Source organism: Myiozetetes cayanensis, unplaced genomic scaffold (genome assembly GCF_022539395.1).
Source record: "Myiozetetes cayanensis isolate MyiCay16 unplaced genomic scaffold, myiCay2020 scf9, whole genome shotgun sequence".
Taxonomy (NCBI): Eukaryota; Metazoa; Chordata; class Aves; order Passeriformes; family Tyrannidae; genus Myiozetetes; species Myiozetetes cayanensis.
This window is the reverse complement of record NW_026088185.1, coordinates 27554438-27575404: the sequence shown is the minus strand read 5'-3', so window position 1 is coordinate 27575404 and position 20967 is coordinate 27554438. Positions and strand designations below refer to the sequence as shown.

At 41.5% G+C, this 20967-nt stretch overlaps 1 protein-coding gene across 4 annotated transcripts in view; it reads left to right on the top strand.

Moving 5' to 3' along the window:
* The window catches only part of SEMA5B (semaphorin 5B), a 271728-nt gene that overhangs the window by 198855 nt on the left and 51906 nt on the right, over positions 1-20967 (top strand). For all 4 annotated transcript variants that reach the window (XM_050339626.1, XM_050339627.1, XM_050339628.1 and 1 more), the window contains exons 8-13: positions 487-585; positions 1324-1537; positions 4092-4377; positions 8662-8797; positions 12349-12556; positions 14706-14913. In XM_050339626.1, the coding sequence (XP_050195583.1) occupies positions 487-585; positions 1324-1537; positions 4092-4377; positions 8662-8797; positions 12349-12556; positions 14706-14913 (1151 nt within the window). The remainder of the gene's footprint in view (positions 1-486; positions 586-1323; positions 1538-4091; positions 4378-8661; positions 8798-12348; positions 12557-14705; positions 14914-20967) is intronic.

Sequence of the window (20967 nt, the reverse complement as noted above, 5' to 3'; positions counted from 1 at the left end):
AGCATGAGATTCTTCTGACCAGCCTGGTCTATTAAAGAGAAGTTCCTGCTGTTTTTCTGCTGGCATTGGTTTGAATTATAGTGCAGACAGACCTGCTGTCCTTCACTGCAGTCTGTGTCTGGGTAATGTTTTCAAAGCTGCAGCATTACTGGGAAAATGGGTCAGAAGTATCATGGAAAGAGGGAGAATTTCTCTTGCAATCTAAGCAGAGCACAGAAAGAGCCATTTGTGTAGTTATGAGACTCAGAGTCAACCTGATGGATAACATCCTATCCAGGGACTGTGCAGGGCTATGGTTAGAGAAATAATCAGCAAATCGGGGTTGCTCACTGAGACCACTAGCTCCCTACAGCTGGGCACTGCTTGATGCAACAAACCTCAGCCCAAGTGAGAGCTGGGGAAGGTGTATTCCAGCTGCAACACAGGTATTTTTATAATGTAATAAAATTTTCAAAAATCCTTTGTCTCTGCCTTGTGTCCCTATAGGAAGAGTGCCAGAACTATGTCCGAGTGCTGATTGTTTATGGCAAGAAGGTTTTTACCTGTGGTACCAACGCCTTTTCACCAGTGTGTTCCAGTCGACAGGTCTGTTTTGCCTCTTTTACAATGATGGAGAGGGCTGGATACATGCTCTGGGGAAGTCCAGTCATTTGGCAGGGCATCATGGCTACAGAGAATATGTTCTAAATGTAGCTGACCTGAAATTATTTTGGTTTCGTTCTTTGGGTCCCTTTGGGCTGCTGTGGGGCAATGAATGTATCTGCAGTTGGGGAACTAAAAGCTTGTTTTATGGGTAAGTTAGATCTGGGCAAAATGTTGCTCATGTAACCTTGAGTATGGTGCTGAAAATGGGGAATATAGACAAGCTTAGCTGTGGCTACCTCCTGAGCTGAATACTTAAAAGTTCCTTTAAAATAAAGACAAAACTCCCTTTGGCTTCAAGAGAGGCAGGAGCAGGCCCAGGGCAATGTTTATTTTTATGTTTTTTAATGCCAGTATGTATTCAGGGGGTGTCTGTGGAAGATTAGAAACCTGTGCTAGCACCGGGAGCACCTGATTACACCGAGCACGCTGGGGCTTTATTGGCAGGGGATTTACCCTTTGTACAAAGCAATAGAATCAGTGAGGCTGAAACACAACTTCTTATATTGGCAAATGATGGATGTAAAGATCAATTTACAGTCATCACTGACATTACATTCTCACAGCTACCTGTTTTTCTAAAATCAGGGTTCTGTTTGTAGGTACTCATGGGTAAACTGAATTCTCTATATCAGTAAGAAAGCCAGATATTCTTTAAGTTCTCTTTTCTTTTAAATACAGGTAGGAAATCTCAGCAAAATCATTGACAGAATTAATGGAGTGGCTCGGTGCCCATATGACCCTCGGCATAACTCGACAGCTGTGATTACATCACGAGGAGAACTCTATGCTGCAACTGTGATTGATTTTTCTGGACGGGATCCTGCTATTTACCGCAGCCTTGGAAATGTTCCCCCACTTAGGACAGCACAATACAACTCCAAATGGCTCAATGGTAAAGTCATGTGGGTCACATCTGAGCAAAAGATGTATTAAAGTCAGCTTGACAGGCTTGTAAATCTTTCCCTCTCTTCATATTGAGATCCAGAGGTATGATGGGGGAGGGCTTCCAGTGCAATAATCAATGCAGCTTGGAAGACATTTAAAAAGAGGCTGAAAGTATTTCAGAGAAGTTGATTTAGAATACAGAAAGTGGGTCTTACAGGTTACTTAACATATATATGGGTCTCTGTCTTGTGAGATGACCACATATATCATTTTAACAAGAAAACCACTCGAAGATTTGAAGATCAAAACCAACTTTTTAAGCATCATATTCTTGACCCAGTTCTGCAGAATGATGAGCACTCTCTACTTCCACTGACTCAGCTGAACATGGTTGGTTTCAGTGCAAGATCAGTCCAAAAATGAGAAATTTCACAGCACATTATGTTCCATGTGAATTCATGCTGATGTGGATTTATAGTTATTAAAAGCAGCTCCTACCCCAGTGTGATAATACCCTGCATCAAGCAAGCTATAGAATTTCAACCAGTAATCCCTGCACTGAGTCCACACAGTTCTGACTGGGGCAAAGCACTTCTTGTCTTACAGACTGTAGTGATGGAGATCCCAATATTCCCCCTCTCTCCTTTTACCCAGGTAAGATGACAAGATATTCAGAATCTTTCTATTAGATTTCAGGACCTTTCAATTAAAGATAAGAGCAGTGGGACTGTGCACTCTCTGGAGCTTAAAGAGACTGAACTAAGATTTCTGCTGGCATAGTGAAGCCAGTATGGAAATACGGAATTTTAGGAAAAGGATGTCATCAGGCAAGACTGTGAATTAGGATCAAGAAGCATCATAGCTGATATACACTTATTAGAAATAGGTTCCTCTTGCCTGCACATGAATGCAAGATTCAGAAGGAATCCACAATGTAAGAGTTTAAGAAAGACAAACGGTAACTGAGGTTCTAGTATGTGACTGGAAAAACTAATGTGTCTCTTGGATTTATAACCTGGTGCAGCACTGGTGACATCGGAGTAATTTCATCCTGTTCTGGCCACTTTTCAACAAGAAATAGAAAATTTGAAGGTGATTCAGAGAAGAGCCTTGCAGTGATTTGATGCTTGGAAAACCCTGCCTCACAGTGAGAGACTTAAGGAGCTCAATTTATTTATCTTTCTGAAAAGGAGATAAAAGGTGTTTTGTTCATGATATGGAAGTACTTACATCAAGAGAAGATTTTGGACAGGATAAAGTTCTTTAATCTAGCAGACAAGTCATGACAAGAACCTGTGATTGGAAGCTGAAACCAGATAATGTCAAATGGGAAAAGAAGTACAGGTTGCAGCTGGGTCAGTCTTTAGTCATTTGAACAAGTCGCTGAGGAAAGTGATGGATGTAACGCTATGTGACATTGTCCAGTAAGATCAGATCTCCTTCAAAAGATGTGGTCTAATTCACCTGTTAGTTACAGGATCCGATGGTGGAATTACAGGGTGAAATTCTCTCATTCATGTTAGGCAGAAGGTCAGATTGGTGATCACAACAGTTGCTGTAAGGTTCATGGAGAAAGTTTGATGAGAGGTGCTTTGCAGTGCCCTTCCTTCTGTACCATCATCTACCTCCCAAATCTACCTTGCAGCAGCAGAGCGTGCCTCTCCCTCAGCCACAACTCTGTTCTTGCACTCCTGGGCTGCAGCATTAAAGGAATTTTGTACTTCCCTTTTTTCTTCTTCCTTTGAGCATTACTCAGAAATGAACACTGTAAAAGCACCCTATAAAACCAACATGGTTTTTTTCTCTGTTTGGTCAAATATTATTCACTGGCCAACCTTTTCCCTTTGCCAAAGAAACTGTTAGGACAAAAGACTATACACTTTAAAGCCTTGTTAAATACCCAATTAAAATATTCCCTACTAGACCAATTCCAGGTTATTTTCAATTCTTGTGAAAATAATAACAATAATTCTAGGAAAAAATGCATTAAGGAGAGCTTGTTTCACTGCTGCCAGTCTGTGGCATGGTTTTGTTTTATGGGCATAAGATAATCTTTTGTACCTAGAAACTGGAAAGGCTTCATGATAAAAGCCAGATGTGACTGTGCTGGGAGAGTAGGTTGAAGGTTTCAGTGCAGCAGCCTGGGGAATCGGGCGGATGCACGCAGCATATTTAACACATCATAAGGTGCACTTCAGAAGTGAGGAGGTGAAGGAGCCCAATGGGAAGGCTTTATGCTGTAAAATGAGTATAGGCACAGAGAATAGTCGTGCATATGCAAAGTGTTGAACTCTACTTTTTCTGAAATCAGTAGTAGCTTTGCCAATAAAGTGGGGAAACAATGGTGTCTTTCCAAGATCTGAAAAAAGGTATGAGAGTTATATCCCCATATATCACTATTATTATCTACTTATTTTATGTCCTCTGCTAACTCCAACTCCTTGTGGTCCCAGCTTTGACAGACTGCATAAGGGGAGCTGGCAGCACAATGCAGTGAGCAAGTCAGAGAGCATGGACTGATTTCTAACCTGTATAAATCTCTTCAAATGTTTGTTTTTCAGAGCCCAACTTTATTGCTGCCTATGACATCGGTTTGTTCACCTACTTCTTCTTCCGTGAGAACGCAGTGGAACATGACTGTGGGAAAACAGTGTATTCTCGTGTGGCAAGGGTTTGCAAAAATGATATTGGAGGGCGATTTTTGCTGGAGGACACATGGACAACCTTCATGAAGGCCAGACTGAACTGCTCCCGTGCTGGAGAAATCCCTTTCTATTACAATGAATTGCAAAGCACCTTCTACCTTCCTGAACAAGATCTGATCTACGGTGTCTTCACGACTAATGTGTAAGTTGTACTGGTTTTACTGCCCTTCTTCTATACCCAGCACTCTGAGGCTGACAATATATTGATTTCTTAGACAGCCTGAGCAATTATTTTTGAAAGATCCTTTGGTTAAGGTGAAGGGATAGGCCTGTGATATCCATCACAGCAACATAGCCTTCAGGACTGTATTTAATCCATGGTTCATAGATTCCTGGAGTCCATAAAAGGTGACTGTGCAGTTTTAGGGTAACTTAATTTGATATAAACCTGGGCAGAGAACAGACTTCAGACTTTTTGTAGTGACAATGCAACTTGTGTAGTTCAGAGGGATGATCTGAAAATGACCCAACAGAAAAGCATAAGTGATTTCCATCCAGGCTAATTGCCTGGACAATCTGACACAACTGTGGGAATACTGGAGTTGGCCCATGAGATGGACAGGTACATACGCTTGGGAGAGAAGGACTGGAAGGAGAAGAATGAGGCAGATAGGATCACAACAGCCTAGGCTGAAATCAACATATATTGCTGTTGAACAACACTGTAATAACAAGGTCATGCAGGCCACAAGGCATTTGACATTTCCGAGGGGTGCTTTACCTCTGCTACAGACTGTTTCAGGTCCACAAATCAAAAGCAGCATTGGAACTCTGAGGGGAAGGCATGATTTCTGATACTTCATAATCACCTCTTCTTGGCTTGATATTGAAAAAACTTGTAATTGGAATGATTTAGTGTAGCTGTGAAAGCAGAAAGGAAGAGAGGAGTTAATTAAAAAATATATTAAAAAAACTCATAATGTATATTTTTAAGTCAGGAAAACTCAAATAACTTTTTCACTGACGCTCAAGGCTAGGATGGAAAGTTTCAAGCTATAGCCAGTCTGCCTGGTATTGAGTTTCAATAATACATGTTCTCCAGGGGTGTGTTAGCCTGATGTGTAAACTAGAGAATGTCTGATGGTTACTCCCCACAGCAAATGCTCCAAGTGCCTTCCTCATGGTGGGTAGCCAACTTCTATGGGGTTTTTGTGTGTAATGGGGTACTGTCCAGTGTGAATAAGGGCCTGTTCCCAAGAAGCCCACAGTAAACCAAAGAGGTGAAACCCTGCTGATGCACAAGCCTTCCTGTTTTAATGTGTCACCTGCTGGGGTGACAGGGCTTGAACTTCAGCCCTTGAAGTCACAAAGCATCAGCCCCACTTCTTGAGCTAAAGCACTGTTGGGAGTTTCATTGTGAGTCAACAGAGCCCGAATGTTATTCCCACTACGTAAATTCAAGAAATAGGGAGGTGTTTGGCCACCCTTATCCATCTTCATGTTTTGTTTCTGCTCCAACAAAAAAAACCATTGCCAACGTCAGTCAAAAGTGGGCCAGTGGAGAAGCAACTGGAAAAAAATGAAGTGAGCACAGCACCTTGACTGTGGACACTGGGGAAGATCTGTTCTCCAACTGAAAGACACGAGTCATTCTCTAAAAATATTTAGAGGGCATAAGCCAAACTTCCTGAACTGACCTTTTTTTTTTTTTTTTTTTTTTTTTTTCTTTTTTTTTTTTTTTTTTTTTTTTGTTGCAATTTAAGAGGACTTCTCTGCCCATAGTGATAATGTTTTATCTAACCATTTGTCCATTCATCCAGCCAAGAACAAAAGTTGGAAATAAGAAAATTAATAATAACTGTATTTTATTTATCAAATTGATGAAGTTTTTGGACTATAAGGGGGAAGACATAGACTAGCTGTGGTTGAAACAGTTCAGTTCTGCTGTGTCTGTCCCCTAGGTTTAACATGAGATGTGATGAGTGTTATCTGTCTCCTGTGAGTACACTTAAGTCACTCTTCATGCATGAGGGATGTACCTCTCATACATGAAGGATGAACCTTCTCTTGTATCTTGTATCTTCTGGACACAATATCAGATGAAACATTTGTGTAATTGAAGAAATTAGTTATTGATAATAGCTAAAGTTAGATCAAATAGCATTTCGGGTCTACAACATGGTGTTCTTTTGAGAGTTCAAACAGAAAATATTCCAATTTGTCATCTAACTAGAGAAATAATGGTAATTATTCTTTTAACTTCCACTGGGACTTAGATCATGCTGCATGAGCTCTGCATACCAAAGAGGGTTATTGTATGCACCAGTCTGAGTTTCTTTACAATAAAATAGCAATGCATCACAAAACTATGTTATTTTTTGTTTGCAGGTATTTTTTATTTTGGAAGGTTCATGTTTAATGACTTTAAGGTCATCTTCTAACAAAGGGGAATTAGTGGTTTTGGTAACACCCACGTATAGATTTATTGCTTCATGTTATGTTATACCCAGCTGAATCAGTGGGAAAGAGAGCTTTTGGGGGAAGGTGCTGATGAAATATTTAAGATGTTTTTATTACATTTTTTCTGGGAGGTAAAAGAGATAACGTTAAAACCTCCTTGAACTTAACCTATTCTCTAAACCAGCTACCTCCATTAGGAGGTAGGAGATGGGAATAAAGGAGGTTGCACTTCACACTAGCAAAACACAGGAGCCAGCTGTACCAGTTGATGTCACTGGCTTGAGACTGGGATCAAACTTTTCATAAGGAGGGATGGGAAATACACCAGGCCACAAATGAAAAGGAAAACAGTCCACAGATTGAATGGAAAAGCTCTTTCCTTTCTCCTTTCCAGCAAAGGGAAAGGGCTAAACTATGGAGTCCTTAGCCAGGCCCTAAAAATATCTGGGGTTTTTTCCTATGTATTTTTGTTAGATTAGTGGAATTTTATTCTTTCTTTTCCTTTTTCATTTTCTTTCTCATTTTTTTTTCTGTGTGTGCCTCGAGGCATTTACTTGCCATCCATCATTAGCTCTGTCTTAAGAGCTGCCGTCTGTGAGCTCTGCGTCAGCAGTGTTCAGACAAAAGTGGAGAAAGGTTTGCCTGGCATTGCTTTGACATGTCCAAAGTGAGCTACTCCATCACTCTGGGGAGGGAAGGGGCAGGGGCAGAGCAGAGAATGGGAAGGCAAAGCAGGAAGTTCTTCCTGATGTTATACTGCTTGGAAGAAATATGCTGTGAAAGAATCTGCTTTTCGCCTTTCCAGCCTGGGATTGAGGAGAAAGGCTTTTTTGTGTGCAAGAGAGTGTAATTATTGGTTTAGTAAAAAAAAAATGTGTTCTTTTCAGAGAATTCAAATTGCTTTAATTAGCAGAAAGATACATACAGCAGGACTTGGGTTATTTAAAAGGCACCGTGACGAGTCAGTCTCTTATGCTAGACCTATTTTTAGTTTTATTCTGATATCTTTTCTCTTAACCTTGTAGTTTTCCTGAAAAAAAAAAAAAAAAGGCAGAGGAGAAGGGATGAACTGGGAGCAGCTTTAAATTTCAGGTTACCATTTATGAAATGTCCCTCTTTGGATCAATTTCACTGAGGTGCCTTCACCATCCAGGAAGTGCCCTCCAACTGCCTTGAGGCAAAAGGCACTGAGCTGGCTGAGGACCCTGGAAAAATGGGTCCTCCAGGACTGAAATGGAACAGCAAAGGCCAACTGATCTGTGTGCCAGTCTGTCTGGGCAGCAGAGCATCCCTAAAACAAAGTTCCTTCCAAAGAGTCCTTCCTACATCAGCATTTTCCTAGCTGTGTGTGCTGTGTGTCCCTGGCTGGTGTGTGCGGGGTGAACAGTCTGCCTGAGACAGATGCTGTTCCCAGCTGGGAACGCAAAGAAGTGAACTGTGGTCACTGGAAACAGAGGCTTTCATGAGTTAGCAAGACCTTTTTGTGTGCTGAGCTGCTGTCAAAACCAGCCTGGTTTTCACTGTCACTCTTTCCCTTCCCCTGCATATATATCTATATCTATATCTATATATATAATATTATGTAATATATTTTATAGCTGAAGATTTCAGGAACCTGTAGAAACAGAATTTCACCTTGAGAAACACCAAGAGATTAAAAATCCGGTTGTTTGTAATCAATAAAGATGGATGGGTTGTTAAAAAAATGAAAATAAAACCAAACACAAATAATCCATGCAAATTAAACTGTATTCACCTTTCTTGTCAAAACTGCTCCCATGGCCCTTAAATCATTGACATTTTAAAACCAAACTTAAAATTCATTCTCAAAATTGTCACGCAAGTCATCTGCATTTTACAGTTTATTTATTTATTTATTTATTTATACTCCCTGAGAGATTGGCATCACTGTACATCTACCTAGCAATTTACATGTATTTTATTTGAGTGGAGTTTGATGTCTGTTATGATGAAAATGTCAATGTTCTAATGATTAAATTGATTTTTTTTTCCTCCCCTTTTCCAGAAACAGCATAGCTGCCTCAGCAGTGTGTGCCTTCAACCTGAGTGCCATTACTCAGGCGTTTAATGGCCCTTTCCGTTACCAAGAAAACCCAAGATCAGCCTGGCTGCCAACGTTAAACCCCATCCCTAATTTCCAGGTACTGCTGTTGCCCTTCAGTTTACTGCAGTCCCTTTTACGTTCTGTCACTTCATTGGGTTGATTTGTGTAGGGCTCATTTTTCCAGGTGGACCCACAGTGCAGATAAATTGTATTTCTCCATATTTATGAGTGTTTTAGTCTGCGGAACTCCTTGCCACAAGTTATTGAGACCACGGGATTCATGGCAAAAATTTAATGGTTTAACCGATAAGAATGTTCTGATTTTTTACAGTAATGAATAATTTAAATCACTGTTACACTTGTCACTGACACGTGTACTCTGAGAATGTGATTCTCACAAGGGGACACAGAGACATGTCCCCACCAGAGCTGGGAAGGATTGAAAGCTGAAGCTGGACAAAGTCAAACTAGAATGGAGACAACCTATATTTTTTAAACAAGAAATGTAATTAACCACTGTGACTCTGGAAGGATGTGATGAATTTTCCATCACTTGACAGGGCCCCTAAGGCTACCAGTGCTTCAGTGGAAGATGGATGACTTTCTAAGACATGGTAGCTCAGCCAGAATTCATGGACTTGTTGCCACAGTAACTGCTGGAGGAGAACACAAGTATTGTTACAGGGGTTCCTTCTCAGCTTAAAAATACGTGGTTTTATGAATTAGCAACTTCTCAGTATTATCAGTTAAAGCAAATTTGAAAATTATAAACCAACTTCAATCGCTTTATGCCCAGATCCAGTCAGTGTGGTGCAGAGTATGTGTGTGACAGCCCCAGCAAACGTCAGTTTTCTGAAGCATGAGCCCATTTTACAGCTCAGTCCCTTTCCACCTGAGGAACGTTAGGGAGGATGAACTCATATTCCTGTCCTTGCTTCCCCATGGTAAATCCTTTCATCCTGATTGTATGAATCTGGCTCTCCTTTACTATGGCAAAGGTGCTGTGGCTGCCTGCAAGTGCCATCTGCCTTCAAGCTGGTGATGTCAGGGACCTTCCAAAAGGAAGTCTGCAGTCACCTGAGATCACAGCAAGAGCAGATGGGAGGCATGTCTCTGCTGCAGGCAGGGACAGGCTTTTCTTCCTGCTGAGGAACCTAATTTCTCCCCCTGAATTCCCTCATGGCACCTGATTGAGGGCTTCTGCCTGTACAAGGTGGGACAGGTTTGGACTCTTGGTCAACCCCTCAGCTTGGTGCACTCAAAAACCAAGGAACAAAACTCTGAAGGCCGAGCCATGCCAAACATGGCAAAGCTTTTTTGTTGTTTGTGTTGTATGTTTGTTTGGTCTTGTGTGGGGTTTTTTTTTGTTGCTGTTGGTTTGGTTTTTAGTTTAGAGGGAATATTAAGGCTAGCTGAGAATCAAGGACTTTCTGTCCCTCACATAACACAGAAGGAATAGAAAAGGACTTTGGAAAGCATTTCCATGTGGTGAGAAGTATCAGATAAAATGTGGAGTGTAAAGATTGCAGCAGCAAGATGAAAGAAAAGGGTCAGAGGAAAATACGGAAAGGAAAAGAAGGTATGTGGCAGACAAAAGGAAGATTGCAAGAACAGATTAAGATGTTTTTCAAGTACAGAAGGAACAAGAGGTCAGTGAGGGGCCTTTGGGAGATGACAAGGGTAATTTAGTGACAGAAGAGGCAGATATTGCAAAAAAATTAAATTAGTTTTTTGCCTCGGTGTTCACAAAGGAAGAGGAGGGAAGCATGCCAGAATTTTTTTTCTTGCGGAGAGGAAGGAGAAATACTGAAGGATACAGAGGATCAGGACAGTGCAGATAATCAGGAAATTAGAACAATACAAAATAAAACCAAACCAGAGGGATGCTGTGTCAGCACACGATCTGCCAGTAGACCAAAAGGATTATCTGTGACTTGTTGAGAACAGAAAACAAAACCAACAATGACATTCCTGCCACTGGGACTCCTTTTAGGTGATGCTCTAGAAAGGAAAGTGAGTGGGGAGAAAAGCATCCAAAGCAAGACAGTAGTGAGAACCAGGAGGAGTATAGGAGACAGCAGAAGAGAGAGATCTAAAGACTCTTTGGAATGCGGGATGAGTCACAAACTAAAAAAAGACCCTTGCAGTAGAAAAAAGCATTAAAACCCACCTGAGGACACATCAAAAATGTACTGATGTTTCTTTAGTCTGGCTACTCAGGAAGGTGCTCAAGTTGATTAAAAAGTGACCACATTCATAGGTGGTGAGAATTGGTATAACTCTGTTCTCCTAGTTCACACAACCTCCAAAATATTGTAGGGCTTAGTACACCAGACATTGAGATCTGTATTTATTGTGTAAATGTGTGCTAAATTCCTGGTAACTCATTTTAGCATGTGGTAAGAGAAGGTCTGTGTGGTGCACTTGGGAAAGGCAGCCATACTGCAAAGAGTTGCTTTGATGCACATCAAGGGTATGTACATGGGAAATTTGTACACTGTAGCAGGAGTGCTTTAAATCAACATCCTAATTCTCAGTATTCTGACTTCCAAGGAAAGGCCAAACACCTGGACCCAAATTGAAAAAAAATAAATTTGTGGGATTTTTTTTTTTTCTACTGAAATTACTCAGGTGTGAGTTACTCAGTTAGGGAGAAATGAAGTTGTTCATGTGCTGAGTATGGGAGTTGCCAGGATTTCTGGTTGTACCACTGACTCCCATGGTCTTGGGCAAGACAAATAACCAGTCACCCAGCTGCCTTTTGGAGTAATAAATTTTCTGCCCACCATGCATGACATTGTGGGGAAGAGTGAGATTCAGCCCTGGCTGCTGACATGGACCACAAAATTTGCACTGGCTTTTGAAAATGCTGAATTCTAGAGATTAGTGTAAGATAGAAACTCAGGCCTTAAAATGCATGATCCACCAGGCAGGACTTATGCTGGTGTTTGAAAGACCCAAGATGAGTTCTCTTCTTCCCTCCTTTTCTGGTTGGACAAGGAATTGAGTTCTATTTCAGTGCACCCCTTGGTGCTGGAGGATGGGTGGACATGGCTTTTGATGAGGATAGAAGAGCTGCATGTGGGGAGGGAGGAGGTAGTGAATAACTTGCCTTGAATCAGATGGAAGTGGGGGTTCTGTTCAGAAGGGAGCACATCAAATAAAAGCAGTGTGGCAGGTTTGGTTCTTTGATGCAAAACCAATACATTTTCAGGTTTTTTAAACTCCATCTTTTGTTCATTGTACAGACTGAGATGCCAGGTAGAGTCTGAAGATTGTTTGAAATGTCTCAAGGATTTATCAACACAAAAACTTTCTCCCCACTGCTACCTTTAAATCTTTCTACAGCTAGTTTTAATTCTTTTTTTTTCTCCCTGGTTTGCTAATACCTCTTGCCCTTCTGGTGTGCTGCCCGAGGGCATCACAAGGGAATGAAACTCCACATTGCTGGTCAGTGGACCAGCTGGGAGAAGCATTTTTAAAAAATGGGTTAAAGGCCAAATCTAGGCTAAGGACCTATGATCGGGCTATGGGCCTGATTCTGTGACTCTTACACAGAGCCACCCTCCCAGAAATCTACATGACACAAGTTTGCATACTGGAGTGGGGAGAAAATGCATTTTCTGAAGTTCAGTCTTCCATATTTAGTGTGGGACGCTGAATGATGACAGCCCTAATGAGAACCTGACGGAGAGAGTCCTGCAGGATGCACAGCGCCTGTTCCTGATGAATGATGTCGTGCAGCCGGTGACTGTAGATCCGTATGTGACTCAGGACAGCATTCGATTCTCCAAACTGGTGGTTGATATTGTTCAGGGGAAGGATACCCTCTACCACGTGATGTATATTGGAACAGGTAAGAGCATCAGGGCTTGAGACAGTTCCCCCCCACTTGCCTGTAGACCTAGCAGCCCTGGGAGCCCAGTCATGATGTCCTTACCCAGTTGTCATTCAATATGATTTTGGCACAGAACTACGTGGAAGTTAGTTTGCCTGAGTAAATTAAAAGCAGGATGGAGGACTTGAGGCACAGTCCCAAATGATCAGACCATAAATCTACATTGTGTTTAAAAACAACAATAACATTTCTCTCCATCTTATAAAAACATGTTTCAACTACTCAGGCTAATACATAACAGTGGGGAGGAGCAGAGGTCGCTGGAATGCTCTGTGGTTTCACGCCTCAAAGTTGCTTCTCTGTGCTATGACATACTGATCTCTGAGTAAGCAATAATAATGCTTAGCCTCCAGGCTTGCCCAGGGTTTTAATTGTCTTTCTCTGCACTTCCACGTAGGTACTGGTGTATGACTCCCAGTGTTTTCGGGAAGGGGCATGCACTGAAGTGTAATGCAGATAGGGAAGCTGAGGCAAGTGCTTTTTTTGTGGCAGCACAGCAAGCCGGTGGTAGAATTAAGTATATGATTTAGTCTCTTGATTTCAACTGCCATCCTCTGATTAGCAGGACACATTGCCTCTTCTGAAAAGCACAGATATCTTGGATAAATGGAAGAGACTGAAGAAGGACAAAGTGTTATAAATGGTTGTCTTAGCCCATATTCATACTAATGATAGAGGTTAAATTAAATAGTTTGATTAATCAGAGCATATGGCCAACCTCATGGGTATAATGTTGTTATCCACTATTGCAGAAGCTTTGACTTTAGAATAAGATGGATTGCCTCCATAAGTGTTAGTTTAATCTCACATCTGAATGCAGAGTCATTGCCTCATTCTCATGTTTAGGAGAATGGACCTTCAGGACTGTCATAATTTATCTAACTTTTACCACCACTTATTTCAAAGTGATCATCTTGGATGTGTTCTAGCAACACTCTCACTGTGGAAGCCTCCACAGACATTGATTATGATGAGAAGACTGTACTTAAATGGAAATACAACATGGTTCTGCCATTTTGATATCTTGATATATAAAGTGAGGAGTCCAAGCTACAAAGCCTGAGAGAAAGATTAAATACTTTCTGCTTCATATCATTAGTGCAGAAAGGTCCACTGCCATAACCCTACCTCCTTATTTGAGTTTGCTTTCTGGCCCTGGTTGGTGGTGACTGATGAGTAAGGTCTGCTGGAAACGTTTAAACCAGTGAAATCCTTCAGTAGAAACAGCCCTGCCCAGAGGCAGCCCTGAACACAGAGCCAGTCCTGAGACAAACCAAGCCTAGAGTTGGGTTTCAGTCTTGTTCCACACATAAGGCCCTTCTAAGTGAAAGAGAAATTTCACGTGGCAGCCAACCCCACCACTGAAAATTGCTAAGGTTTGGCACCAATGCAGAAGTTATCAGGACAGAAAGATTAAGCTTCAGGAACAATCAGCGTTGACAGACCTCTTGGGGTTTTAATGAAAAATGTTGTGGTTACCCCTTTTCCTCAGAATTAACCTCCCACAGTTTAGCAAATCTTTAAATTGCTTTGTTAAGAGCACTGTGAACACAAACATGTATGTCTGTGTGTATGTGCTGCTCATCCCCTTGTCAAGCTGGCAGGATTGCTTCTGCCAGGAAGAGGATCAATTAGGTCCATGACCCATGCAGTCATTACAGAGGCCTCAGGGATTTCCAGCAGGGCTGCTGCATCTGTTGTCGTTTGTCATGGCATCAAAGCACACTGATCTGCTCCATAAACCAATAGAAATACAGACTCAAGGCACCAGAAATGATCCCTGCTATCTTAGGTCACCTTGCTATGTAACTCACAGGTAATGGGACCAGACTCCTCTGCTTCAATGCTCCAGCTGGGAAATATTGCCAGGTGCTCACTCTCCAGATGGTTCACATCCTTCTGAGTTCCCATTAAAATGCATTCTCAGGTGGTTTCTGCTGAGTATTGTAATGATGTGGCTCCCACTCTCTACCATGGGCAGCAGGTGACCCAGAACTAGGTTTAAGCAGCTTCGTAAAGATGATATCAATATTTCACTCTTTAGGCAGCTATGAAATGAAGTCAGTGCCTCTAAGATTTACTTGTGCATTGTTTCTTGTTCTATTAGAGTATGGCACCATCTTGAAGGCCCTTTCTACCACTAACAGGAGCCTAAGGAGTTGTTATTTAGAGGAAATGCAGATCCTCCCTGATGGACAACGGGAAGCAATCAAGAGTCTCCAAATCCTGCACAGCGACAGGTCGCTCTTTGTGGGCTTAAATAATGGAGTGCTAAAAATTCCTCTGGAGAGATGCTCCATGTACAGAACAGAAGGGTAAGTAAATTTACAGCTCTTGATAAATCCCACTTCAGGTTATAAAGGGAAGCACCAGGGAAACATATTCCAGTCTGATTCAGTTCAGAAGACTTTTTTTTTCATCACTAAGTGACAAAAGACACTATTGAAGTGCATCTCCTGACAGATACATTCACGACAGGAGCAATGAGGATAACAAATATTTTTTTGGTAAATATTTATTAGTCCTCATCAGAAATTATTATATGTTTACCAATTGTATATTTACCAATTAATTGTATGCTTAAAATATTTTTTTTTAAAAAAACTTGATATTTCAGTGTTGCTTTTATTAAGTCCATGTGTTTTGCTGGTGGTTCTTGTTGGCAGTAGGGCTGAAGGTTTCTGAATTTGGGTTGCAGCCAGCCTTTTCTTGCTTATCTGAGTGATCACCTCTCAAATATATGATGAGGCAGGGCTGGGCTGTGTGGCAGCTTGTTATTGCTTTTGGAAATCAATAGCTCATCTCAACTATGTGTGACACCTCTTACACCTGGAGAGATTCTGTGCCTTGATTGTACCTTTTAGAGGGAGTAGGAAAAATGCCATTTTTTAATTGTCAGCCCTGGTTCCAGAGCAGTTTTCCACCCAGAAGTGTGTGGAAAAGGTTTTTGCATCCAAATGGCACCCCTCCATTTAAGCAGGTGAAAGAGTCTGATACCAATTGATTGAGACAGATGCGCAAATAACCTCACTGAGTGTGTAGTGTGGTCTGCAGCAGGCAACTGCTTGTTTACATCTCTTGAAAATAGTTCTCCTTCTCCTCTCCTTGCTTTCCTTGATGAGAGTTTTGTGTGAAACTGTGCTAGACTAGAGGAAGGATTTTGTTAGCAACCTCTAAACAGATTCCCTCTTCCATGGCCTACTGCAAGATGTCCCTGTTCTTTTGCCAAAAAAAACACCCTGATATAGAAAATGTCACCATAATTTTATTTTCAGCAAGTAGAGTTTATCAGCTTGTACTAAATTCATGCATGTCTAAATATAAAAATGACAGCACTCTCTATTTTCACTGAACCTCTTAATTATCCCTTCCAGAAAATATAACTTGGTCATTACTGAAGCTTGACACAGAAGTCTTTAATGTGTAAAGGTTTAGTTGCTTATACAAAGAGATGGGCACAGAAGTGTTTAGTAAGAGAAAGAGAACCACAGCTGGAATATGCCATCCTGTCCTCAGCCCTTAAAAGCAGAGATGTTAAAAGGTAGAACATGACAGCTGTCCTCTTTGGGCTGTCCTGCAGAGTTTCAGGTTGAGAATATTTATGTGTGTATACATTTATGTGATCCAGTTTCAAGACAAACGAGTCCTTCCTCCTCTTTCTTTTGCTAATCTTGAGTTCAGCTTTCTGGTAATTTATAGCTGGTGTCCCATTTTCAGCCTGCCTGAATGCTTTGTGTGACACTTCCGTTAAAGCTCAAATGGTGGAGGTTTGCTGAATTGCCTTAAAAAGGAGCAAGCAGGGAAAAAGCAGTGCCTGGAGAGCAGACGCGTGGGGGTGCCTCACAGTAGCAATATATTTAGGACCTGGAGGCTGCAGAGCAGCCCCCTGCTTGTAGAAGCTTATCTCAGCAAAACAAAAACCTTCCCTTGCCTGCTGGTGACCAAAAGCAGCCTCAGTTTTATGCATTGCATAGCAATAAGTCCTTACTGAAATTACTGGGAAGCTTGTGTACCAATGCTGGGTTTTTTTCCAAAACAAACTTTCTGGGGGCACTTTTCAGTGAAATAAGAAAGCAGTCCAGTTCTTTAGGGCATGCAGACTCAAAATTTTGCCTCCACTGCCTAGTTTCATGATGATACTTCTAGGCAATATAAGCGAGTCATTGAACAATACCAAAGTACCCAAGATAGGGTCTCCTGACAGTATGGTGGGATGAGATGTGGGAGGAACGTGCTGAATTTGGGTGCTGGCCAGCTAGTGTATTTATGTGCACCCTATGGGTGAGTCTTGTGGAGGGACTGTGCATTTGAAAAAAGGAGGAAAAAAGAAGAAAACACAGGAAAGCCAAGGAAGGTCATTATTTATTTATTTGTTTGAAAGGATGTTTGTGATATTATTATCATATTTAAAGCTAAGGTTTGGTTTTGGTTTTTTGGGTTTTTTTGGTAGGAAATTATTCAACTTCAAATTTTTCACTGCAAATGTTGAAACCCTTTCTCCCCTTAGCATCCTGGCTCTGTAGGTGATAAGTCAACTTGACCTCCTTTGTACTTCTTTCAATACTGAACAGTATCAAGAAGGATATTTTAATTTCCTCCAGTGCATTCCACCTGGCACTTCTCCTGGGCTGTGATTTATTGCTTATTGTTGTGTCTATGTTTAATACACGCCAATATGCAGCCACCACAGGAAGAAGGGTTCCCACCTCTGCAACACTCCCTGCTTACTATTTTGTTGTGCAGTGACTTCGTGACTGGCCTCCTTGAAAAGCTCTGGTTTCAGCAGTTTTTATAATGTAATTGTTTTGATGGGAGCTCTGGAAGCTTGGAGGTGATGGAGAGAATTTGTGCCTGCCAGGCAGGAATACCACAGCATTGTTTGTTTTAGGCTCTGCCTTATGTTATCAGGAAACTTTTCAGGCTTTTATGCCCTGGGGGCTGATGTGGGTTTTTGATTGCTGATACAGAGCTCTTGCCTTCACCCTGCCTTCTCCCTCCTCCCTGGAACAGGCAGTCATGTATCCAGAGAAAACTGACCCCACCACTGATTCCTTCCAGAGATCCTTGCTGCTGTGCTGCTTTGAAGCCTGGGGGCTTGGTACCAAGGCTCAGAATTGGGGCAGAAGAGAAGAAACAGCAAAGGGAAGAGATGGAAGGGGCTGCTAAGGATTTCTGCCATCTCCTTTACTGTTTGTTTATTGACACGGCACCAATTTGATCTCTTAAATGGTGACCAGTAACTCAGCCCCATGTCTTGATGTAGTTCATTGACCCAGTATATTTCTAGGTGTCTGAGCAGTGTTTTGTGTGTACCCACTGACCTGTCTCAATTTGTCTTCTCAGAACAGCCATTCTTAGCAACAGGACAACGGGAAGACATCTGTAATGTCAGCTGCCCAGATTCGCAGGCAGGACCTGGCTGCAGGGACCTTGCCTTGTGCATGTGTTTTCCTGGTGTCTGTCTTTCCTGCTGTCTTCAGTGCTGATGTTCCCCTCTCTCACTGGAGACTCTTAGGAAGATGTCCAATGCAAGCACAGTCTACAAGCCCTTCGAAATTGCAGCATGTTTTGAAGGTTGCTTTTCTGGGTAGTAGCTTGCCTATGCTTGATGCTGAATTTTGCATGGCTTTGAAATCTTTGTAACCTCCCAGCAGTTTTCAAATGAGCTTGGATTTTTTACCTCAAGTTGCCCCCGAGCCTTGAGGAGGCATATTTGAAGAACCAATATTGCTGCTTTATCACTGACACCACCATATCTCTAGAATGTGCCTGAACAAAATCCTGAATCTGAATTTCAGAGAGGTGAGGATCCTCAGATCTGTTGCATTATTTTCAAGTGGGGTGTGTCTTTAGGAGTAGTTTAGTAATTTTTTCAAAGGGTGAGGTGCAATTACTCATTTTTTAGCAATTGCAATCAGACAGATAGGAAAATGAGGATGGTTGTTCCAGGGAACACTTCACGATTTCTTTGTGTTGCCCCTTTGCAGCATCAGGACCCTGGGCCTCTGAGCTGACAGAAACCCTGGGGCTGCCCTGGAGTGATCTTGTAGCCATTGTTTGGTTACACATTCAAATGAGGAAAAGAAAATGTGTTTGGTAATGAGACCAGACAGTCTCTTGAATATCCACCTTTTCTGCTCTCCCTGTCCTGAGAGTTTATTTTAATGCACATTATCTTGCTATTCATTCTTTCTTCTTCCTCCCTCCGTATTTTTTTCTGCATAAGATTTGCAGTTAACATGATGCAAGCTGCAATTTTGAATGTACAGTGTGGTTCTGTGAGTAATTTGACTTTCCTGTCTTCTCTCTGTCGTGCTGTGGGCATCTCATCAGGTTGTGTAAGTGCCACCTCAGGTTACCCTCATGCCAGTGTAGGTCCTTCTGGTTCTGAGGCTATGGGGAGAGCCAGGACCTCTTGCATGCAGCTATGACATGCTCTTATTTGAACTCTTGCCTGCTTTTTTGACCCGATGGCAGGGAGTTTGCTGTTGAGTGATGCTGAGTTTTTGCCCTCCTACTTGGCCTAAATTCTGCCACACATCCCCTCCAGCCATGGTACTTAATGCAAAGCTGGCAGAAATGACTCAGCTGACAAGTACTCTTATCTGCTGACTTGAGATTTGTGTGAGAAACAGAGCTCACCTCTAAATAGCTCTGGGCCAGTGATCAGACAACGAAGGGCATACAGGTGAGCAACTCCTGAAATGGCTCCAGGGAGTTTTTGGAAGAAAGGGGTCAGCAGCTGCGGTAAAGAAGCAAAGCGTTTTCTGCCCTTTGTCTCTCCAAGGTGCAACTGTAGCTTCAAGCATGATCCCTGTATCAAGTCCCCAGTCCACACTATGCTCTAAGGGGGTTAGGATATCAGATATAACTTGGAGGGTTGCTTTGGAGGTTAATAATATTTGGTGGTTGGTTATTTTGTGTGTTTTGGTTTGGTTGGGTTTGGGTTTTTTTGTTTTGGTTTTTTTGTTTGTTTGGTTTGGTTTTTAGTTTGTGATGTGTTTTTTGACTTTGTTTGTTTGTTTGTTTTGTTTTTTGGTCCTTACATGGTGCAAAATCCTCTGTAACAAAGGAATGAAACACTTGAATTTAGGATTGTAAAACCTGAATTACAGGATTACCAGATTTCAGAAGTGAAACTACTGGGGAATTTATTTGGAGAAATAATACAGTTTGGGAAGAGATCTAAAAATGTCCCAGTTTTGGGAAGGATTGAACTGAATATGGGCTGGAAATCCCCTGACTTCTTCATCAGAATGATGATAATTCCTTGAAGGACAAACAAGGAGCTATTGTTGGATGAAAAGCACAGGAGATAAAAATGTTAAAAGAGGTAGGGGAGTGAACAACAGAGATACTGTTGTTCAGTGGAGCCCAGCATCCAGCAGATTGCTGAGGCAACATTGATGGCCAGATTGTTCATCAAAGACCTTGAAAATCCAACACCTTTTACTGAACTGAGGCTGTTGAAAATCTGGCCAAGACTTTTTTTGTTTTTTAAGACCTTCTCCCTCAGAGTTTTAAAAAATATTCAGCACATTGAATATCCTTATAAAAACAGAGGCAAAAGGAAAGGTAACAGACTACAAAAATGTTGTGATAAAGCTTAATCATCAATTTCCATCTGCTCTGGCTGATATGGCCTCTCCACAATTAAAGGAATTAGCTAATTATTGTATCACCAGTAATGCTGAAAAGCTTTGGAAGACTTCATCTAGGCAGAAAGGAGAGTGCTTAGCCCGATGTTTTGTTATCCACAGTATCCAATAATACATCAGAATAAATCACTAAACATCTGGTTTGACATTCTGGTTGCATTTAAGAAAATAGCAAGACTCCCACTGACAGAGAATGAAGGCATCTAACAGAACCATGATCGCTAAAGCTCTTGGAAAGAATGAAGTTTGGTAGATGAAATGGATCTGTGTTCTTTAAATAGAAGTACAAAATTATACCATTTTCTCTATCCTGAAAACACATTTGCATCTGCTGTAGCAGGCAATTACTCCAATTGTCTTTAATGTAGCTGTTTATATATGTAAAGTTAAGTGCATCCACACTGTTTGGCAGGATATGGACCTTTAAGATTTGAAGGGATGTTACAGGTCTAAGAAACATGGCTTTCAGAACAACAGTTGAAGAGTTTCACTTGAATGGTCTGGGAAAGAGACGTGGCTCTGTGTGTCTGAAATTGGGGAAAATAAATAAGCAAACAAGGGTAAGCGGTAAGGTAGTGAGCTGGAGCATATTTCCAGTGAGATGCTGGAGAGATTGGTTTTCAGTTTCATCTTATTTGACATTATCTTTAATGGCATGGAAGAAAGAAAATAGCATACTCTGTAGATGGCATTTAAGTATGAAGGAATCAC